At 38.4% G+C, this 24,606-nt stretch overlaps 1 protein-coding gene across 3 annotated transcripts in view; it reads left to right on the top strand.

Moving 5' to 3' along the window:
• The first annotated feature begins 1,254 nt into the window (after positions 1-1,254).
• Positions 1,255-24,606, top strand: part of DYNC1I2 (dynein cytoplasmic 1 intermediate chain 2) — a 68,779-nt gene continuing 45,427 nt past the window's right edge. The window contains exons 1-3 of one of the 3 annotated variants that reach the window (XM_069080079.1): positions 1,255-1,653; positions 11,813-11,928; positions 13,958-14,074. In XM_069080079.1, the coding sequence (XP_068936180.1) occupies positions 13,967-14,074 (108 nt within the window). In that variant the 5' untranslated portion in view covers positions 1,255-1,653; positions 11,813-11,928; positions 13,958-13,966. The remainder of the gene's footprint in view (positions 1,654-11,812; positions 11,929-13,957; positions 14,075-24,606) is intronic. The other 2 variants (XM_069080078.1, XM_069080080.1) reach the window with 2 other exon arrangements.

Below are 24,606 nucleotides of genomic sequence, written 5' to 3' on the forward strand. Positions count from 1 at the left end.
CTTCACTCTGCTAATTATTTCCTATTTAGCTTGTATAGTTTGCTTGGTCTATATTTGTTTGCATGTTGTTTTCTCCATTAGATTATGAGCTCCTTGCAGGCAGAGACAGCCTTTTGTCTTCGTGTTTTGTTTTTGTATCTCCAGGCCTTAGCACAGTGCCTGAACATGGTATTGTTAAATTGTCTCAAAATGTGCTAGTCCAGTTATCCTGTCAAAAAAAAGAATGATGAGATTTGTCTGGCATCAGCCTCCCTTTAAAAAAGTTCTTATACTTTTAGATAACATTCTGACAAAGTATATTTGTAATATGCCTTAAATTTGCATATTTGTTGAATATCAACCTTATTAAGGAGAGGTATTGAACTTGTGATTTCACTAGTACGTGGAATTCTCAGGTGACCAACCTCTCTGTACTATTACAGGTTGGTACCTTCTCTGCAATTTATAGTCTTAGACAATGGCTTTGAGCACTGAAAGTTTAAACATCTTGCACAGGATAAGATGGGCTACATATGGGGAAAGCAGGACTTGACCCTAGGTCTTCCTGGCCTAGGATGTCCCTCCATCTGATATGTCTCAACCTTACATAAAGTTATTGCTGTTGCTTATTTCAGGAACTTTTGCTTTACGTAGAGCAATGAGTTGGTAACAATTTTTCAAATCTATTTAGCAAGTAGCAACTAATCCGATCTATGGATAGACTTCGGGGAGTCCATGACTTTGGAAGAGGGAAAAATTGCCTCTTTATTTTCAATCATCTCTAACAAAAACTTAGCAAAAAAATTATTCTGAGAAGGGGCCCAGAGACCCCATGCCAAAGGGCATATAAGACAAAAAACGTTGAGATCCCCAGTCTAAAACTATTGCCAAGAACAATGACGTTAAGTAACTTGCCAAGGGACACACAGGCAGTATGGGTTGGGGGCAGCACTTGAACTCAGGTCTTTCCAGCTTGGAAGACCAGCTACAATGCTTCTCTTATTTATAGCAAACTCCGGGGGAAAAAAAAAAGACAGGGGCACATCCGAAAAGAGGTGCTGAAAGCTGTGATTAATTTCTCTTTAAGAGCACAACGAAAGCAAAGGGTAAGGAGGGATGACTCCGCAGACTCGCTGTTTACATACTACAAATCCCAGCATACGAGAGGACCGGGGGGGGGGGGGGAGGGTGTAAGAGAGAAGACCACACTTCCCAGAAACCCTCGCGCATCGCATTTGGCTTCCGCGTCATCCTGGGAATTGTAGTTTTCTAGATAATGACTTGCTTCTTGCGCCGGGGTTGCCTTCACAGCTTGTGTAAATTTGGGGAGATTCCTTTGACTTTCGGAAGGATGTAAACTTGGTGGGGCCCGAGTGCGGCGAGTTCCTCCTTTCCCTCCTCGCATCAGTAAGGTGGTTTACTTGAGGCTACTTCCAGGAGATCCAAAAGGCTCCGCCCTTCCATCCCAGGAGCAACCGCGTCTCAGCGAAGCTGCTTGTCCCTTGGCGCTGGCCGTAGCCGACGCCCATCCCTCTTTGTGTGATCGGGAAAGCTGAAGAACCGGCAAGAGCCGCTGGGGCGGGCAGCTTCAGGGGAGCGGCGGAGGCAGAAGATCCAGTTCCGGGCGAGTTGTGGTCAGTCAGGCGGGTTCTCTCCATCCCGCCCCCGCGTCAGGTGGGTCGGCCTTTCCCTCCCGCAGCCCCCTCACGCCCGAGCCCCTGGGCTAGGCCGGAAGAGAGCCGCCCGCTTGCCTGCACAGGGTCGCCGCTGTCTGTCGGGCCTGCCCTACTTGGGCCCCGGGCGGCCCTGAGGAGGAGGGCACCGCCCTGGGGAGACGCCCATGCTGGGCCAGGCCCGGGACCTCCCTGCGGGAACGGGGTGCTCGGACCGCCGGGCTCCCGTAGCTGCATCCCGGGGACACTCGCGCCCCTCTTTCCCCTTCTGACCCCGCCTCCTGCTCCGTAAAAACGCCGCAGCGAGCACCTCCAGCCCTGACTTGGCCCAACAGGGCTTCGGAAGCTCCTTGAGCCCGGCAAACTCCTGAGATTTTCCCCGGGGTCCGTCACGGAGACAGACCCCTTTCCCCGGGCGCCCACGGGGCGATCGCGGAGTCGGATTTGCCCGTGCCCCTGAGATTTTAGTTGCACGTCTGTAGCTAAAATAAAACCAGCTTCTAAACAAACTTGCATGTAGATGGAGAGCTCCCTGAGGACAAGATCCGCAATTTAGGCGACTGGATGTTTTCTCTGCATTTAGTGCAATGTCTCGTATATAATTTGACATTTTGTTGGATGAATATAGGAAGTGTAGGAGATACCCATTAGTTATTAATAGCGGACTCTGTATTCATCTTGAGGTTCATAACCATGGGCCGTGAACTTGGTTTGCTTTTAGAAATATAACTTTTTAAAATATTTGATTCCCTTTGTATTTTACTTGATACATTTAAAAATATTCTGAAAACGCTTCCATGTTGTCAGACTTCTATAGGGACTCGAGAACTCCTGGACCATATCTATGTAGTACAGAGCTAGAGTAAGGATGAAAACAGGATACATATTTTTCACATGGTTTCTGTTTTCAGGTGTGTACAAGTGTTTCATTTAAAAAAAAATTTTTTTTAAGCGTATACTGGGGAAATACTTTGTCATTTGGGGGAATGGATGGTTGTCATTTTGAAGTTCGGAACTTTCTTTACCCATGAAGGGGAAGTATTGCCTCCTGAGATTTCTTTTGCGCTTTAATCATGAGTTAATTTTTTTTCTTTCCTAACTTGCCATTTTGATAGTTTAACAATAATGACAGGTTTTTTGTGTTTTTCTTTAGAATTTTCCCAAATACTTTGAAACACTTTTAAAGCCACAGTTTTCAAAAGCATTAGTAGTTTTAAAGAGAAGCACAAAGAAATTGGCTGTTATTTAATAAATTAGTGGTTTGAAGTAGAATACAGTTTACTGTCTGTTAACATAAAATTATCTCAGCAAAGACCCCTAAATTTTCACTAGTCAGCACTTTCTGAAACCAATAATGATAAACTATCCCTATTTAATTATTTCTTGAGGCAATGCTTGGACAATACATCCACGTCTTAATATAATCCTTTAAGTATTTATAAAATCTTCTTGGTGCAATGCATTTTGCTATGTCTGGATCAAAAGACAAAGCATTTTGCTAGGTCAAAGAAATGGAAACACTCCTCTCCCTCCACCCCTCAGGTAATTTACATTCTACTGAGTACCTGCTGATATTTAAAAAAAAAAAATGGAGATACCTAATTGAATTTGAAGCAGAGGACACCAGCAGTTAAGAGGATGAGGAAAGGCTTCTAGCAGAAGATGGCACACAAACTGAGCTTGGAGGAAGTTGGAGGTTCTGAGAGGTAGAAGGGAGAAGAAGAATTGCATTTCAGTCGTGGAAGACAGCCTGGCTATGGAGTGAGGAAATGGAATGTCATGTACAGGGACCTAGCAAATAGGCCCATTTAGTTGGAATGGTAAGCGTGTTAAGGGGAGTAATGTATGGTAAACTTGGAAATACCTGGAGCCAGAGAGTGAAGGACTTTAAATGCAAAGCTAAGGAGTTTTGCATTTCTAGAGGCAATAGGGAGCCACTGAAATTTCTTGAGCAGGGGAGCAACACATTCAGACTTGTGCTTTCAGTAAATTATTTTGACAGCTGTGTGGAAGATAGATTGGAAAGGGAAAATACTGAAAGGCCTCAATTAGGAGCCTCTTGCCATAGTCCAGGTGAAAGATAATAAGGTTCTAAAGAAGGGTAGTAGTCATGTGAATGAAAAGGAAAGGGATTGATGTGAGAGGTACTGTGGAAGTAGAATTGAAATGACTTAGCTCTTCATTGCATATGAGGGGTGAGGGACAGAGATGGAAATAAGGGTGATTAGGAAGATGGTGCCTTCAACAAAAATTGGGAAGTTTAAAGAAAGAATAAATTTAGAAGAGATTAAGTTCAGTTTTACATATGTTACATTTGAGATGCTTTCTTGCTCATCTCAGGTGATATTTAATAAAGCAACTTATTTTCATTTGCCCTTCTTATAAAAGTTGCTTGCTAGCAATTTTTGCATCTTGAGGTATTTTTTGTTGCTGTTCAGTTCAACAAATGAATGAGTCAGTAAATATTTATTAAACCCTTACTGTGTTCCAGGTACTGTGCTTAAGCCCTGGGGATACCAATAAAGCCAAAAGATGGTACCCTCTCTCTCAAGGAGTTTACAATCTAATGGGGAAACAACATACAAACACCTATATACAAAGAAGATATATACAAGATAAATTGGAGATAATAAACAGAGGAAAGGCATTTGCATTAAGGGGAAATCAGGAAAGGCCTCTTGTAGAAGGTGGGATTTTAGGCTAGATTTAAAGGAAGGATGAGGGGGAGAATTTCAGGCATTAGGAAGTGAAAATGCAGTGATGTCTTGTATAAGAAACAAAAAGGAGGCCAGTGTCACTAGATCGCAGAGTAAATGGGTGAATAAGGTATAAGAAGTCTGGAAATGTGTGTGTTGGGGGCAGGGAAGAAGTGGAGGGGGTGGAGGATGACAGATTATGATGGACTCTGAACACCAAAAAGGATTTTATATTTTATTCAATGGAGTTCATTGAATGGGAGGGCAGTAGTGGGACATTGTAAGGCCTCCATTTTAGAAAGATAAACAAATGAGTGGAGGATGGCTTGGAGTGGGGAGAGACTTAAGACAGGGAGACTAGAAGACTGTTGCAGTAGTGCAGGCATGAGGTGACAAGGACTTCTGTCAGGGTATTTCAGTGTCAGAAGAGAGAAGGAAGCCTCTAGAAGAGCTCTTGCAAAGGTAAAGTCTATGGGACTTGGCAACAGATTGTACATGGAGGGTAATAGAGAGTGAGCAATTGAGGAGGATGCCTAGGTTGTAAGCCTTTATGATTGGAAGTATAGTAGAGATAGCATCTGGGAAGTGAGGAAGAGGGGAAGATTTGTGGGAATGTGTGTGGAGATAATGAATTCAGTTTTTGATGAGTTAAGAATGTCTTCGGGACATCCAGTTTGAGATGTCCAGTAAGCAGTTGGAGATGCGAGACTGGAAGTCTGGAGAAAGGTTAGGGCTGGAGAATGGTAAGGATCATTGGCACAGAGATGATGATGACCATGGGAGATGATGAGATGATCAAGTGAAATAGTTTAGAGGAAGAAAAGAAGAGGACCCAGGACAGAGCTCTGGGTTACAGCAAAGGGTGACCTGGATGGAGATCCAGCAAAGGAGACTGAGAAGAGGTCAGATAGGTAGAAGGACAATCAGGACAAAAGAGTGTCCTGGAAGCTGAGAGAGAAGAGAGTGTCACGGAGAAGAGAGTGATTATTTATTTATTTTAGATTTATTTAGTTAGTTTTTAGTTTTCAACATTCACTTCCACAGGCTTTTGAGTTTAAAATTTTCTCCTTCTCCCTCCTCTTTCCTCCCAAAAGATAGCATGCAATCTAATGTAGACTCTACATACACATTCATATTAAATATTTTCACATTAGTCATGTTGTAAAGAAGAATTAGATCCAATAGGAGGAACCTCAAGAAAGAAGAAACAAAACAATAACAAAAAAGAGCAAATAATATGCTTTGATCTACATTCCTACTCCATGGTTCTTTCTCTGGATGTGGACAGCATTTTCCATCATGAGCCTTTTGGAGTTGTCTTAGATCCTTGCATTGTTTAGAAGAGCCAAGTCTATGAAAGTTAGTCACCACCCAATGTGACTGTTACTGTGCACAATGTTCTTCTAGTTCTGCTCACTTCACTCAGCATCAGTTCATATAAGTCTTTCCAGGTTTTTCTGAAGTCCACCTGCTCATCATTTCTTATAGCACAGTAGTATTCCATTACATTCATATACCACAACCTGTTTAGCCATTCCCCAATTGATGGGCATCCCCTCAATTTCCAGTTCTTGGCCACCACAAAAAGAGCTGCTATAAAAATTTTTGTACATGAGGGTCCTTTTCTCATTTTTTGTCTCTTTGGGATATAGACCTTGAAGTAGTATTGCTGGGTAAAAGGGTATGCACAGTTTTATAGACCTTTGGGCATAGTTCCAAATTGCTCTCCTGAATGGAGTGTCAGTTAATTTGAACAAATATTTATGAAGCACCTTCTGTGTGTAAGGTCCCGTTTCAGTTATTGGGTGAGGAGGGGGAAAAGTAGAAGAGACAGGAAAAATTACACAGTTCCTATTCCCAAGAAACTTACTCTTTAATGGGGAAGGTATGATGAAGGGTTGAATGTGGTGTGGCAAAAAGTTTATGGAGAAATAGACCATTTTAAAATGGGGTCATGGTGTAGTAGAAAAATGGTGGAACTGGAGTTGAGAGACCTCAGTTTAAATGAGAACTGTGTAACTTAACATGTTACTTTGAAATAGTAACAAGAAAGTTGCTTTGCCTTTCTGTGCCGGTTACCTCATCAATAAAATGACATCTAGATTAGATGATCTTCCCCCTCCCTCCCCCCTTCCCAGTCAGTAAGAATTTAGTGAATCTCTAATGTCTTCTACGAACTGTGCTAAGAGCTAGGGATAGTAAAAAAAAAAAAAACAAATGAATGAATGGAGTTCTGCTCTTAAAAAGCTCACAGTCTAATGCACTAAGTCTCAGGGGTGGGGAACCTGCCACCTTCTAGGTCTTTGGGTGCGGCCTTTTGACTGAGTCTAATTTTACCCAACAAATGCTTTTATTAAGAGGATTTGTTCTGTGAAGTTTGGATTCAATCAAAGGGCTGTACTTGAGGACCTAGAGGGCCACATGGGCTTTGAGGGCAAAGGTTCCCCATCCCTGGATTAAGGCAACACAAGCAATATTTTTCTGGCTCAGGTTTCTCCTGCTGTTGCCTCAGTCTCTAATATTGTAGTTCACCTCATCTGAAAGTACAGATAAAGGGCACTTACATAGAGTGATCTGGTTAGTGTCAGAATTTAAAACTGATTACCAGACCAACGATTCCTTTTTATATATTTTGCTTCCCCACAGTCTCTGGGTGTCTCCCAAACCACTCCAAAGCAGGGGTTTTGCCATTCTACACAGAATATGCTCCTCCTTTCTTTTCCACCTATTTTATTCCATCCTGGGAGCTCACCTCACCTGCTACAGTTTCAATATATTCCTCTTTGAGTTAAAGTGAGTAATATTATGTTTCCTAGGACTCTTCCCCCTTTTTGGTTTTTTTCTCCGACCAACTACCTCTCACTGGTCTACCTTCTCTCCCTATCGCCCCCACCCCCCCCCCTTAATTATTCAACATCCTACAGAATAGACACAATGAAGAGTTGTGTAAATCACTGGGGTACTATATATATATATATGTGTGTATATATATATAATGTTTATTATCTTTCTTCCCCCCATAGACTGAATGTCAGTTGTTCAGGTCAACTTAAATGCTGAATCCCTAGTGACAGTATTGTTGCACATCTTAGCATTACAGAAACAATCTACTGAGCTGACTGCATATACAATGGTAAATGGTAGAAGAATTCTCACTGTAAATAGGTACAAAACAAGGTTATCCAATTTTATTACTCTGTAAAATAGTTTTAGAAATGCTCCATGTTAATAAGACATGAAAAAACCAGCATGATTGGGGCCGCAAGGTGGCTCAGTGAAAAGAACACCAGCCCTGGAATCAGAAGGATCTGAGTTCAAATTCGGCCTCAGGCACCTAACATTTACTAGCCCTGTGACCTTGGGCAAGTTGCTTAACCCCAATTGCCCTGCCTTCCCCCCTCCAAAGAGCAAAAACAATCAAACAAACAAAAAAAAACCTAGCATGATAACCCATATATGCCTGGGAAATCCAAGGAACTTGACAAAAAATAAATTATTTCTACAGGATAGCAAAATATAAGATAACGAGTCCTCAAATCATCCTCATTCTTAGATACTAGCAACAGAAACCAAGAATATACTAATAAAAAAAGAACTATCACTCATAGTAATGACAAAAAAAATGTAAGTATTAACAAAAAAATAAAATAACAAAATTTTTTTTTCAGAAATAAAGGGCTTTGCCATCTATAGAGAATCCCTCTTCTTTTTGGACCTTGCATATGATATTATCCACAGGCTGTTCATGCTTCACTTGATATTGATAATCAGAAGGTGATTAAATAAAATGATCCCTGTGATTGGCATCTATCAAAGAATTTTGTATGATCTTAACATATATGTGGGAAATACCCTGTTAAAATGAACCTTTAGGACTCTTACTATGCAATCTCTTTTTTTCTTCCTGTTCAGCAAACAGTAAACACAGCAGAATCTTATGTTCTCTACTACTTTTCAATACAAGATAATTTGGGAGGAAAAGGAATGGTAATTGAAGAGTTCAGGAAAAGCTTCACTGTAAAATGTAGTACTTGAGTTATATTTTGAAAGAAAAAAAGGATTCTAGGAGGCATTGGGGATAACCATCGTACATGTATGGATGGGGGGGGAGGGGTGTTATTAGTGAGAAACAGAAGTCAGTTTGACTGGATCACAGAGTGAAGGAAAAGGAATGACATTCGTTGAGGACAGAAGGGTAGCGTAGGGTCATGATAGGCCTTTAAAAGCTTAAAAAAAAGAAGCCAAACTAGGTTACATTTTATCTTAGAGGCAATAGAGAACCATTGTTGCTTAATAGGGAAGGACCATGATTACATCTGTGCTTAAGGAGGAGCACTGATAGCAGTGTTTAGAAGGAAGAACAGTAGTAAAAGTTGGAAGACCTAGAGACTAGAGACTAGTCAAGAGGTTATTACAACAATCTAGGCAAGTAATTAGGACCTGAAGTAACTCTAGGGTGAGTAAATAGAAGAGGTCCAATGAAACGTGTTGCAGATAGAAAGGGTAAGATCTGACAACTCATTGAATAAGTAGGATGAGAGAAAATGATGAGTTGAGGATAGGCTAAGATTATAAACATGAGAGACTGGAAAGGTGGTGGTAGTTTGCACAAAAACAGTGAAGTTTGGAAAGAGGGGATGATTTGGAAGGATGAGTTCACTTTTTGTTGTTTTTTTTGGGAGGGCAGTTGGAGTTAAGTGACTTGCCCAACGTCACACGGCTAGTTTTTGTGTTAAGTGTCTGAAGCCAGATTTGAACTCAGGTCCTCCTGACCACAGGGCCAGTGCTCTATTCACTGTGCCACCTAGCCACCCTGAGTTCACTTTTTAATGTATTGAATTTCATATGTTTCTAGGACATCCAGTGTGAAATATCTAATAGTCAGTTGGTAATATGGAATTGAGAGGCTGAAGCTTGATATATAGGTCTGAGTTATTTGTATGGGCATGGGAGCTGATGAGGTATCAAGAGATTGTAGAGGAGAAAAGGATCTAGGACGGAACCTTGGGGAATACCTACAGTGAGGAGTCCCTTCAAGTTCTAAATCTAGAATTCTATAATCAAGGATTCATGGAGAAGGTACCACCTGAGCTGTGGAAATGAAGACAGTATTTCCTAGGCATTGTGAAATACAAAAGAAGGAAAAAGGGGTCAGTCTGCACAAATGCATTGAGATGGAAATGGGAAGAAGGAATTAAGAGAAAGCTAACTGTCTAGTTTGGTTGGAACATAGGGTACATAAAGAAAAGTAGCAGAGTGAAATAAAGCTACAAAGGAGTCAGATTGGGAAATGACTTAATTGCTACTTATATCTTACTCTTTCTACACAATTGGAGGCACAAAAATGACTTGGGCAGACCAGTGTATTAGGAAGGTTTCTTTCAAAACTGTACGAAAGCTATATTAGAGGGTAGGGTACCAGTTCAGTTCAGGAAGTATTTATTAAGTGCCTAAAAATGGTAGGTACTGTGCTAGATGCTGGGGAGATAAAAAATTAAACTGTCCATGTCCTCAAGGATCTTCCCATTCTATCAGGGGCAACAGTATGAACAAACACATTTTATATTTGTCAAAGCAAAACTTAAAGTACAAAGTAATTTACAAATTACTAGCAAGTGGCAGGGTCAGGATAGTCTTCATAGAAGAGCTGGTACATGTGTTGAGTTTTGAAGGAAGCTTGGAGTTCTATGAGATGGAAGTGAGGAAAGGGCAGTAGAATGTCATCTGTGAGGTAGAGCACAAAGCCTAAAATGATTAGTTCTGTTTTTGTCATGTTCAGTGTCCACCCAAAGATGCTGAACAGATAGTTAAACTGAAACTGAAGAGCATGGAAAGATCTTGGGCCTAGATATAATTATCTGCTTTAAGCATATAATTGAAGCCTTGGGAATAGATACAATCACTCAAAGTGAAAAGAAGACCAAAGACAGAGTAGTAGAGCACACACATTCTTAGGGGGTGGGAAGATCATGAGCCAGCAAAGGTAAACCAGAAAAGAGTCAGAGAAGCCAAGAGAGGAGAGAGTATCCAGGAGTTATCATTTGATGCTGTCAGCTGTGTCATTTGCTACAGAAAGACCAAGAAAGATGAAGACTTAAGAAATAGCTGTTATTTATGATAACTAGGAGGTAATTGACCTTGGAGAGTTAGGAGTAAAAGTATAGTGAATCAGTGGAGGGAGCAAATATACATTGCTCTTTTTCAGAAGTTTATTTTTATGGGTAAGAATGTCTATAGGACTATAACATGAAGAATTGGCAGCATTGAAGGAGAGATCTATGGACCCAAACTCTCCAAAGAGAAAAGAGACAATAAGATCAAAGTCAGAAGTAAAATGATTGGTATTGATAAAGAGATTCACCTTGCCTTCTGAGACTGGCATGAAGGCGGAAAGGTCAGGTGAAACCATAGAGAGCTTTTGAGGTATGGAAGATGGAAAATGAGAGGGGAAAATATACACAGATAAGTAGGTAGACAGAAATTTTAGGAGGAAGAGAGAACTACCAACTAAGGTTGTGGAGGAAGGAATTTTGCCGGGACGTGGTACTCAAGCTTTGAAAGAAGTTAGGAATTCCAAGAGGCAGTAATGAAGAAGGTGTACATTCCAGGAATGGGTGATGATTAGTGCAAAGTCATTTTGATTATGACAGTTTTGCACAAACAAACAGATCTAATGCAGTTAAAATTTATAGGGAAACAAATAATTGGTAAAAAATATATTGCCGTTTTTTACTGCAAAATCACTGATAATTAGGAAAATGCAAATTAAAACAACTCCAAGGTTCCACTTTACACTCATTAGATTAGTAAAAGGAAAATAGAAATGTTAGAGAAATTCAGGAAAACTGACACACTAATGCTTTGTTGACGGACTTTTGCTTTGGTCTAGACATTTGGAATCATGTCCGAAAAGTTATTAAACTTTATTTAATAAAAGTTGTTAAACTACACACTGTGACTAGGACTATGCCCAAAAAAAGATAAAAGAAAGAGGACAAGAGCCCATATGCACACAAACATTTATAGCAGCTCTTTTTGTTGGAAACTAAGGAAGTGCCCTTTTATGGGGGAAGGGCTAAATAAATTGTGGTGTATAAATACAATGGAATATGATTATGCTATAAAAAATGATAGAAACGGGGAAAGACCTGTGATCAGATGCACAATGAAGTGAGCAGAACTAGGAGCAATTTATACAATGACAAAGTTATAAAAAACAACTTTGAAAGATTTTAGAAATCTGATTAATGCAAATGATAAAACCATGAATCTAGAGGACTAAAAATGGATTATACCATTCACTCCTGCCAGAGAAGTGAGACACATATTTTTGTCGTTGTTGTGTTTGTCCTTCATTTTCGAAGAAGACCACGGCATCAGAGAAATGATGACATGACTGGCAGTTGACTTTTATTTGAGTGATTGAGGGTTGTACAAGATCACCAGCCTCACTTTCTCCTTCAGAGCCATCTGGATCCAGTGACCAAAATTCATCAGGATGACTGGAGATGACCCAGGATGCAATGGGAGACCCTGGCCCTTTTAGGCTAAGGCCTTTTCATGAACTCGCTTAGAGTGAGGTAACTCCTATTCAGTGAATAGGCCTCTTTAAGAAGTGAGTCAGGGGCAGCTAGGTGGCAGTGAGTAAAGCACTGACACGGAGTCAGGAGGACTTGAGTTTGGTTCTGGCCTCAGATACTTAACACCCACCCACACACACAAAAAAACTAGCAATGTAACCTTGGGCAAGTTACTTAACCCCAATTGCCCTCCAAAAGGAAAAAAAAAAGTGAGTCAAGGCAACTAACTGATAGACTGGGCTTTTTCTCAGCAATACAAGGTTATAAGACAACTTCAAAAGACTCATGATGGAAAGGCATATCCACATCCAGAGAAAGAACTACAGTCTGAATGCATATTGAAGCAAATTGCTTGCTCTTTCTCTTTTGTGTTTTGTTTTGTCCCTTCTTTCTCATTGTTCACTTCATTGGTTATAACCCTTCTTTACAACTTGACTAATGTTTAATGTGAAGGTATTTGTAGAACCTATATTTGATTGCCTGCTGTCATGGGGGGGAGGGCTGAGGAGGAGAAGGGGGAGAAAATTTGAAACTCAAGGGATTGTGGAACAGAATGTTATAAACTAAAAGCAAATAAATAAATAGATAGATGGATGGATGGATGGATGGATGAATGAATGAATGAATGAATGAATAAATAAATAATTAAATAAATAAATAAATAAATGGAAAGTGTCAAGGGATGGCATCTTTAATTAGAAAAAAAAAATCAAGCTGAAAGGGGAAGACCCACAGGGTTGCTGTTCCAAAGAGAAACAGTTACCATTGACATTCACTCTAAGCCAGAAGTACCCAAAATACAACCAGTAAGTAGAGCTTGGGCAGGGAACTGTTGTGGTCTAGTCTATGAGCTTCATAGTGATCTGGGTTTAAGAAAAATGGGGTGGCTAGGTGGCGCAGTGAATAGAGTACCAGCCCTGCAGTCAGGAGGACCTGAGTTCAAATTTGGCCTCAGATATGTACTAGCAGTATGACCTTGGTTGGGCAAGTCACTTAACCCCAATTGCCCTGCCTTCCCCCCTCCAAAAAGAAAAAGAAAAAGGAAGAAAGGAAGAAATATATTTAGACATGGCCAAAGTGAGAGTTTATTTTGTTAGACTGTACATAGTTATTGTGAAGATATATGTTTCAGATTTGAATTGTAATGGGGTAGGCAGTATGAGAGAGATAATAAACACTTGTAAAAATTTAACTTTTTTTAAAAGCATGGAGATAGAAGATGAAATACTGAGTTAGAAGGGAAGTATCTTTAGGTCACTTTGGCTGGAACATGCCTAAAGGGGATATCCTGGGGACTAGACCTGTGATTTTTTTTTTTTAAGCAATTGGGGTTAAGTAACTTGCTCAAGGTTACACAGCCAGTTATTTTGTGTGGGTGCCAAGTATCTGAGGCCGGAACCGATCATGGGTCTCCCAACTCTGAGGCCGGTGCTCTTAACTCACTGCGCCACCTGGCCGCCCCTTAGACCTGTGATTTCAGTGGTGTAGAGATCTACCTCCTCTCTATCTCACACCTATCCCCCCGCCCCACTTTGCCCCCATCTCAAAGAAACCCTCTTATCAACACAGTTCCACGTCTGCTTAGTAGTTTACATTCATAAGAAACCTGCCTAGAGAACTAATAGTGTAAATGACATGACCAAATTCACATAGCCAGTGTGTGTTAGGAATAGTACTTGAATCCAGGTCTTCCTGACTTTGAACCTATCTATTACGCCATCCTGCCTTTCTACCCACGGGTAGATAATATGAAATAAGTAAAAAAATGTAGCTGGAAGTCATATTGTGGAGAGCTAAAGAGTTGAGGATTTTCTGGTTTTAAAAAACATAAAATAGACTATTGTTCAAATAGAAATAATTTTGTTTCCTGTTTGTAATCTTTCCAACTGCCAACTCTTAAGATACTATGAGACCTTTTGCTTTACCAATGGCATTTGTTTAAAGTGTGTTTCTTTTCTAAATCTAACTTTAGCAAAATTAACTTCTTGCCAGCATTCTGATTATTTTAAATAATTGTATTTTCATTAAGGTCACAACCATGTCAGACAAAAGTGAATTGAAGGCAGAATTGGAGCGAAAGAAGCAGCGGTTAGCTCAAATCAGAGAGGAGAAGAAGAGAAAGGAAGAAGAAAGAAAGAAAAAGGAAGTAAGCTTGTTTATGTTTTAGTTACATTAATCTGTTTTGAATAACCTGCTTATTCATTTGCTTCATAATTTCATAGTATTTTAAACTGTAGTAGTTTTAGTTTTGTGAATCCAACTCTAGTTTCATATCTATCTCACTTTAAACAAACCTTGAATTCCTCAACAGATCTATCATTTCATTGATGTGTATTCCTTCCAATATTAAAGGTAATAACTCATCCATACTTTTCAGATACCTTCCTTTCTTCTCCAAAAGGATCTACTTTGTGTTCTAAAGTCTCCTCTTTAGGCCTCTTAAGCACTGTCTGAGAAACAGACAGTGAATGCATCACTTAGGCTTTCCACCTTTTTACTCTCACTTCCTTGATGGGCCCACTTTTCTTTTCCCATCCTGTATTCCTTGGATGAACCTGTCTTTTATGCTGTTTACTATGTACAAATCATCGTTCGTCATTGACTGTAGCCATTTATACCCACCCTGCACGTTTCCATTGAACTGTGGGTTACCTATAATTTTTATTCTTTGGAGATTTGGGTATTTGGTAATTCATATACATAGCCACATGGTTATCAGATTATTGCTGTTAAAAAGATGAGGTTTTGTGTCAGATTTTTCTATGGGATTGTTGAAAATACTTTCCCAAATGCAAGTCAATTCAGTTCAATAAACGTTTATTAAGTACCTACTATGTGCACAGTTCTTGGGATAAAAAGACAAATAGGTCTTGCAGTTAAGGAATTTATGCTCTGCGTGGCTTCTCTCTTCCTTCTCTTTAATTCTGGGTCCTGCTCATAGTTCATCTACTTCATCTGTAGTTCCTGTCCAAGATTAACATACTAATGGACTAACTCAGCCTGGGTTCTACCCAGTTGTAGTCTGGACAAGAGGCATTCTTCATTTCTTCAGTTTTCTTGTATTTATTCTTTCGAATAATTAGAAATTTAATCAAAGAGGTCCCAACAATGTATAATTTTTCCTCTTATTTTGCTATCTTTTCCTTTTTAAAATATATTGAAAATTGATCCCTTGGAGCTTTCAACATTGCTCCCTCAAGCATGAATATCTTTTTTTTTGCTTTTCGGAGTGGGGAGGGCAGGGCAATTGGGGTTAAGTGACTTGCTCAAGGTCACACAACTAGTAAGTGTTAAGTGTCTGCGGCCGGATTTGAACTCAGGTCCTGCTGACTCCAGGGCTGGTGCTCTATTCACTGCACCACCTAGCCATCTCTAGCGTGAATATCTTTGTGTATATGAGTGTATGTGTGTATGTTTTTGGTATAATCCAGCAACTCTTCCCTTCTCATTTTCTTTTTTTTTTCCAAAACAGAAATTTAATAGTACTATATTTTTTCCAATATAAATATAATCTTTAACATTCCTTTTTTATAAAATTTTGAGTTCCAAATTTTTTCTCTCCCTCTCTTTTTTTATCCTTCCTTAAGATAGTAAGCAGTTTGATATAGGTCACATATGTGCAATCGTGTAAAATATATTTCCATATTAGTCATGTTGTAAAAGAAGAAACAGTTTACAAAAAAAAATTACAGTTTGTAAAAGAAAAAACCTATGAAAAATATAAAGTGAAATATAATATGCATCAGTTCTTTCTCTGGACATGGATACCATTTTTCATCATGAGTGTTTTGGAATTGTTTTGAATCATTGTATTATTGATGAGAAGAACTAAAACAATCATAGTTGACCATCATACAATACAGTGTACAATGCCTTCTTCATTTTCTTATGTATCATTTTCACTTCTCCAAATGCACATTAGGTACTAAGTTATCAAGAGTACATACAGATGTCCTAAGTTGATGAAAATTAGTCATTATAGAAAATATAGGCAGATTTGTCTCATTTTTCATCTATTTGCTTTTTTCCCAGTTTCACCTATAAATACGCCATCTTAGGCCCTCTGCTCTACTTTCTATATACTCTCCCTCCATGACCTCATCATCCCTTGGGTTTAATTGTCATCACTACTCAGCTGACTCATAGGTCTAGAAATCCAGCTCCAGTTTTTCCTCTGACCTTCAGTTCTGCATCACCATTTGCCTAATTGGACATTTCAAACTGAATGTTGCTGAGACATCTCAAACTCAGTATGTCCCAAATGGAAGTTATCCTTTTTTTCAAAATCACATATCTTCTAAACTTATATTTCTATCTAAGATAATACTGTTCTTCCAGTTTCCCAGGTTTGTAAACTAGGTGTTATCCTCAGCTCCTCTCCCCATATATCTGATCAGTTTCCAGTATTTTCTTTTCTCCCTCAACAACATTTCTTGCACCTAACCCCTTCTCTTTATACATACAGCTAAAACCTTAGTTCAGGCTTTCATCACCTCTCACCTAGATTATTGTAACAATTTCCTAATTATTCTCTTTGCCTTAAGTCTCTCCCTACTTCTCTCTTTTCTGTCTTCTTCCTCTGCACTGCTGTAGAGGGATTTTCCTTAAGCATAGATCTGACCACATCACTTACCTACACAGTCAATTCCAGTGGTTTACTATTGCCTTTAAGATAAAATGTAAACTCCTCTTTTTAGCTTTTAAAGCCATGTATGACCTGACCCTAAACTGCCTTTCTATCCTTAATGGACATTTCTCTCCTTCTCTCATTCTGTGACCTAGACACATCTGCTTTTTTTCTCTCTGTTTATTTGTAAGAAATTCTACTTCCTGTATGTATGCCATTGCACTGAGTGTTGCCAGTGCCTAGAATGTATTTCCTCCTTACCTCTGTCTCCTTAAATCCCTTTCTTCAAGATGCAGCTCAAGTACCACCTTCTACATGAAATTTTTCCTGATCCCCTCAATTGTATTGCCCTCCCTCTCAAACTAGCTTGTATTTTATTTAAATAGAAGTTTTTTATTTTTATTTATTCTCTTTCCATTTTTCCTATATATTCTTTTTTTTTCTCTCCCAGTTAGAATATAAACTTGCAAGTAAGGATTGATTCATTTATTGTATTTTTATTCCTTGGACCTAACACAGTGCCTGGCACATAGCAGGCAATTGATACATGCATGTTGATTGATTAATTGATGATCTGGCATAGTTGAGTATCAGGACAAACTTTCTTCAGATTCATTTTCTCTTCCATTGATCTTTGCTGTCTTATAAAGTACAAGTGTTCCATCATCTCCTGCTGTAACATTTCGAAAATGAGTTTATATTCTAAAGGGGTGCTGGGACCCCAAGAATGCCAAGGTAGCATTGCCTGGAACAAATTCATACATTCAAGCTTTCTCTTAGTCAAGTGGCAAAATGTTTATTGTGATGCCAATAGAAGTGGACAAGAGTTCTTAGGTAACCTTCAAACTAGTGAGGATGGTGCTGGGGCATATATGGAAAAAAGACAAAGGAAAAGGATGCCAAGGATTCTGATTAGGTAATCTAGGGGTCTGGTTGTTTTGGGGAGCTATAGATGGGAAAATACAGGAAGTCTGCAGAGGTAACTTTGTTGATACCAGACATTGAGGGAGTTGTCAAAGGCGTGGACCTTAGGGATCTGGTGTGAGGAATTCTTTGGGCCAACAAGGGAAAAAAATCCTTGGGCCAGGCACCCCTCCATCTGTTTTGATAAGAGAATGTGTTCTGCAACAAGAGAAAATTTTGTCACAGGGCAGGGGCCTACTGAGAAATTGGGAGGCTTCCAGAGACATGATCTTAGGTCTGGAGCCCAAGCACCCTGTCTGTGTTGCCTTTGGTTTCCATGTCTTTCTACTTGGCAAATGCTTGCTGACCAAGGCTACTTATTTGGGCAGTTGCTTTACATCATTTAAACTTCTATAAAAATGATGATAGCTCATATCAATATCTTTTCCTTTATCCATTTTCCAGTAGCTTGTTTTAATAGGTCAGATTGGCCCCTTTTAGCTATCTTTTAATCCTTATTCTTCTAGTTAGGTGTCAATTTTGTCATTTTCTCTAGCAAATGGATAGTTTGCATACAGACAGTTGCTTCAAAAATGGCTTCCAATCAGCAAATAGTTATTTCCTATATGTTAAGATATAATTACTTTCATTTTTTGTAATAGTATTTACCATACCCAGGACTTTCCCATTCTTTTGGAAGAAAGAATTCATGATACATGTGCTTTGTCACAAACATATATAAATATAAACATATCAGTATGTCCCAAATGGAAGTTATCCTTTTTTTTCAAAATCTCATATCTTCTAAACTTCTATTTCTATCAAAGATACTACTATTCTTCCAGTTTCCCAGGTTTGTAAACTAGGTGTTAAATGCGTGTTAAATAAACATACATGTTTATGTTGATCTGATTTAGAGAATCTTGTATTCTTTATAGAATTTCTCAGCAATAGATGTTGCTACTTACTACATAAACCTCATGAAATTTTTGCATGAGCTGTTCATGAGCATACAAAGGCAAGATCACTGATTGTGCCATGAAATGATATTTCTTGTTACTTTATGGCACAGAGGTCCACAAATTAAATTCAACAAACATTTAAGTATTTGTTATCTATACTGTACACTATTATACTAGATGCTGGAAATGCTAAGAAAAATGAAAAGTTCCTTTGCTCAAGAAGTTTAAATTGTGGAGGGTAGGGGAAGGGATTAAAACCTGTCAGTTCTTCATTTATTCCTTCAAGGAGAACCTAGGTACCATACTTTGATTTAGCTGCAATTCCTTATGGTTTCATTTATGGTGAGAATGTCACTTTTGCTTGATTTACCTCCTTTAATAATAAACTAAATTATTGGTCATTAAATAAGGATCACACAGAATACTAATAGTTAAATTAATATTTGTAGATGATAAAAAAAAGCCCTGTGGTTCTTAGCATCCTCTTCTCCCCTTCTCACTATCACTTCAGAAACAAAAGCAGAAGGAGGCCATCCAGGACTACAGATCCATTTGTATTGTTATTTATTTCATGGGTTGCTGTTAGTAGAGAATTCATCACCTAATATCCAGGCTACTGGAGTCTTACTTTTGTTGATTCCTGGAGGTATACAGACAACATCTGTTGCTGGGACTATAATTGAAGCTTTTCCATTGTGGTAAAACCTGTCAGAGGCTGTATTTCTCCTGTACATATTTTAGGAGCCCAGTTCATCTCCATGCCTTGGTGTGGTATTAGCATAAGACTTTGGGGGCAACAACCTAATATACAAAAATGAGCATTTACAAAGCTAAACTAGGGAATAATTGTTCATTTTTCCAAATGGGTTCTTTCCAAAAAGAAAGGACTTAGCATAGGCTTCCTTTAATTGGCAAGCAGTTGGGCTCACATGCAATTTTCCACAAAGCAGTGTCCATTTGTATTGTATTAACATATTCAAGCCACAAAGTACAAATAAATGGCAAGCCGTTAATTTGAGTTTTGAAATAATTTATCTCATCTTAATATTTTATTAATCTCAGATGCTAGTAATCTGATAATATGAGCTTAATTAGTGGCATAGTGGCCATATCCTGAATGTTACAGTGAGTATTTGTTAGAGGATACATATTTATTTCTTACTGATGAAGAAGGGGCTAGATATATAGAAAAGTCCTAGCAATATGATTTTACATGTATTGTAATCAAATGTACCTTTTATCACTGTTTATTTTATAGAAAGTTTTTAGATAGATGGGAATAAACTAGTGATAGATTTTGAATGGCATATCAGCATATCATATCCGAAGTGTATTCAAAAAATTTTTCTATGGTACTTTTGTTGATTTGTTGTTTCATTGACATAGGCACTCCTTTCACAGACGCCCCACCATGGTTTTTCATGTTGTCCACCTTTTTTTTTCCTTAAGTCCTTCATACAATAACTGTTACTTGTTGTTTCTTTGCCTAGGGCAGTGGAAAAATTAGTAGCAAAAATAAATGCTAGGAATTGCTTAAGTTCACCATTAGCAGTCACTCTATTCATGATGTGTGTTGAAGTTATTCTTGTATCCAGCATAACTTTCTGTGCTATGTTATATGCTAGTTGGAGTTTTAAGCCAGTTACTTGATTAAATAATGAGCAACTGCCAGAATCATGATTCAGACTTGGAAGAGCTATCCCAGAATATCATCTATAGGATTAATCTATCCAAAGATGACAGATGGCCAATTATTGCTTTCCAGTTTTCAAGGATGATCATGTTATGATTGGCATCTAATTTTCCAGGACTGTCTGTAATATGATTGGCATCCAATTGAGAGTTTGTGAAACATGTTCATAGAATTAATTTAATGGGATTAAACCATGAATTGGTAGTGACATACATATTCATGTGAAGGGGACAGAATATAAGACTAAGCTAATAATTTCGTTGGTAAAATAAGCTCAGATGGTTCTCCTATCTTGATGGATCTTTTTTTCCCTTGATGATTTCCTTAAATTTATATTGATAGGGTTTGAATGAATTTGAACAACCTTTTCAGCCTTATCTGAAACTGTTCCCCTCTGTGTCCTCTGTCCAAACTAGAAGGCTCATTGTCTTCTGTATACATGCTACCTTATTTTATCCTCCTTCAGTGCCTTTGCTTTTACTGCCCCATATACTTCCTCTCTCTACTTCCCTCTTTCTTTGTATCTTTCATGGGTGTTTGCACAATAGAATTTGAGCACCACCTCCCTACCAAAGACCTTTTTTGATCCCTGCAGTTGTAAAGCACTCTTCCACCCTTGAAATTATACATAAGAGATTAAACATCTTAAACATAGATTTAAGTTTGATAAACCTATTTATTTTTTATCACTGGAGGAAAGTACCCTATAAATTGTTCTCCTTCTTATCTTTAGGCCCCCCCCCCCCCCCCATCTACTGGCTCCTTCCTTTCTGCCTACAAACATATCCAAGACTGATATCCTGAAAAAAAAATTCCCCATATTTAATATCCAAATTTCCAAGAGAAGCTGTTTATGCCTGTTACCTCCATTTCCTTTCCTTTCTCTTCTCAACCCTTCTCATTACTCAACTGAAACTGCTCTCTCCCAAGTTGCCAATGACCTCTTAATTGCCACATCTGATAGCCTTTTCTCAGGCTTTATTCTTCTACTACTGGCCTCTCTTTCCTGGGTATACAATCATCTCTGAATTTTTGTCACAAGGTTCTCTCTTGGTTCTACCTGACGTCTCTTTCTCAGTCTCTTTTTCTGATTTGTTGACCATATCAGGCCCCTAACTTTGGGTGTTCCTGAAAGTTTTATCTTGGGCCCTTTCATATTCTCTCTACTCTAACATCTGGTAAAAGGTGATGGTGGCCTGTGCCAGGGTGGGTGCAGTGTCCCAGGAGAGAAGGGGACATATAAGAGATATGTTACAAAGGTAAAATTGACAGTACTTGAATACATTGGATAGAGGGAGTGAAAGAGAATGAGGAGTTGAGGATTACACCTAGATCATGAGCCTGAGTGACTGGGAATATGGTGGTACCCTTGACAATTATAGAGAAGTTAGAAAGAAGGGAGGGTTTGTGGGAAAAGATAATGAAGTCATTTCAGGTAATGTTGAGTATAAGATGTCTACAGGACATCCAGTTTGAGATGTCTTATAAGCAATTGGATATGCGAGAAAGGTTAAGGCCAGATCAATAGATTTGAGAATCATCAGTATAGAGATGATAGCCATAAGTGGGGGAAAAAAGAAAGAAAAAAGAAAACAAAATCCTTACTGGCCATGTCCAAAAACTTATCTCATTCTATATCTTGAGTCTATCATCTCTCTGTCATCTGTCTTAATCATCATCAAAAACTTATCTCATTCTATATCTTGAGTCTATCATCTGTCAGGAAATGAGTAGCATACTTCATCATTCCTCCCCTGGAAGGTGGTTGGTCATTGCATTGAGCATCACAGATTTAGAGGTGGAGAGGACTTCAGAGATCAGTAAATCCAACCCCTTTGTTCTATAGATGAGGAAACCAAGATCCAAAGAGATTAAATTATTTGTTCAAAGTCATATAGTTAGTAAATGAGATTTGAACCTAGATTCTTTGACTCCAAATCCAGCACTCTTTCTAATGTCCAATACTGCCTTTGCACTTCGCACTGAGATTATTTTTATAATCACAATTCCTGAGCTGTGTAAAGATATTCCACAGTGCTTTTTACTGGAAATTGAATGCTGTCTAGGTCTGCTTTTATGAAAATATTAATGAAAACCTCTTCCATATTTGGAAAACAAATTAATATGGGCCTTTAAAATTTCAGTTAATTCCTTTATAACTTACTAGAAATGTATTTTGGTAGAAGAGGGAAAGCATTTAAGAAAAGATCTGTTAATCTCTTATGCCAAACTTGGTTCATATCCTGAAAACACGCAGTAGTAACTTACTTTCATAAATCTGTGATCTCATAAAAGTGGGAAAAGGACCCATATGTACAAAAATATTGATAGCAGCTTTTTTTGTGGTGACAAAGAATTGGAAATCAAGGGGATACCCATCAATTGGGAAATGTGTAAACAAGTTGTGGTATATGAATGTAATGGAATACTACTGTGCTATAAGAAATGAGGAGCAGACGGACTTTATAATAACATGGAGAAACTTATATAAACTGATACTGAGTGAGGAGAGCAGAACCAGGAGAACTTTTTACACAATTACAGACACACTAATTTTGATAGACTGGGCTCCTCTCAGCAATGCAAGGCTATAAGACAACTCCAAAAGACTCTTGATGGAAAAGGCTCTCCACATCCAGAGAAAGAACTACAGAGTCTGAATGCAGATTGAAGCAAACTACTTGCTTTCTCTCTTTTTTGTTTCATTTGTTCCTTCTTTCTCGTTGTTCATTCCATTGATTATAATTCTTATTTACAACTTGACTAATGTTTAATGTGAAGGTATTTGTAGAACCCATATCAGGTTGCATGTCACCATGGGGGAGAAAGGCGGTGGGGGGCGGGGGGGATTTTGAAACTAAAGGGATTGTGGAACTGAATGTTGTAGAACTAAAAGTAAATAAACCTTATAAATAAATAAATAAATCTGTGATCTCACTGATATGAGACCAGTGTGAATTGTAACTCCATTCTTGCTTTCTTACCCTGTGTGATTCTGGTCCTTGTACAGTATCCTTTTATAAATCCTCCACAGATGATCAGCTGAATGTAACAGAAGCCTTCTAGGTATTTTAATATTGTTTGTATTGCCAGGCATCATATTAGCTATCATTCTTCTTGTGTGATCAGCTCACATCTTTTTCTAGTCATGAATCTTTGCGATATTTTTCATGTTGCTTCACCATAAAGAAATCATCATTCTTAATGTGTTGCAGTCTAATTAGGTCTTCCATATGACTTTCCATTGCCCTTTTGTTCATCTGCATTGTTTTACTGGCACCATGTTGTTCCATGATTCATAGTAATATAGTATCACCAGGAGACTTGGTGTTAAAAAGGCGGGCCTTTGTGTCAGGGATCAGACTGAGATCATTAAAAATTGCTGGGCAGTTTCTCAAATGTGAATCAGCTGATCCTAGCTCAATATTTATCTTCAATGGCTGATTCAGAACATGTGTACTGATGTTGTACTAAGCACAATGGGCTGCCTGTGCAACTATATCTGGGCAATATGAGTTTTTCATCCATTTGCATTTCTGTGTTGATTGCTAAACCATTATCTTTTGAATGACTCTTCATCTAATTGAGAAATCCTTGTAGTCTTCTTGGATTTCATGTAATCAGTATAGTATCTCCCACAAACAGAAGCTTCTAAGGAAGTTCCATTTTTAAGTAATCTGGCTTACATTTGGTCATTACCTAAGATGTCCTCTTATAATCTTTGAAGACCATGGCCTTGTTTTATGCCTGCTTGATATTGATAATCAATGGACAGTTGAACAAAGTTTTCTGTGGTTGCCAGTATAAGGGAATCTTGTATGATTTAATGCATGCATGGGAAGCACCTTGTTAGAGAATGTTTGAAGCTACATTTTACTCTACCAAATCACATGCTTTAAAAAACAACAAACTAAACACAGTGACATCTTGTACTTATTTTCACATTCTATGTTATGTGACATTGAAGATGGGACCTGCTGCAGAAAGTCTTTGCAAAAGGATACCCTCAGCATATACATAAACTATTCTTATAAATATTTTACAGAAATGAGAAGGTAGGCATAACACTTTCTGGGTAATAATGTAGCTGGTGATCTTTACATTTTTAGGAATTTTCCTCTTTTTGAGTTAACTTGCAAATTGATCTGTGAATGCCTAATATATAATTTCTGACAGTGATTTCTTCTCTATGTATTTCATTAGATCCAATCATTCATCTTCATTTTATCTTCTTCAGTGTCAATTTTATTTGCTCATACACCACAGCATGTGCCAAGGTTCAGGAGAAAGCAGATTACTGGCCTGTGGTCCCATATTGGGTAGGATCCTTAGAAACATTTGTGAAAGGGCATGGACGGTAGTCAGTCACACAGGTTAAGAAACTATGGCAAATGGCTTATCTTCTGGAAGGAATATCCATATTAATGAGATCATAGATTTATCTCACAGGCTTGTGGTGAGGAAAGTGCTTTGTGAATTTTAAAGTAAATAAT

Source organism: Petaurus breviceps, unplaced genomic scaffold (genome assembly GCF_028583685.1).
Source record: "Petaurus breviceps papuanus isolate PSGF00001 unplaced genomic scaffold, PetGlider_PUasm1.0 91133, whole genome shotgun sequence".
Taxonomy (NCBI): Eukaryota; Metazoa; Chordata; class Mammalia; order Diprotodontia; family Petauridae; genus Petaurus; species Petaurus breviceps.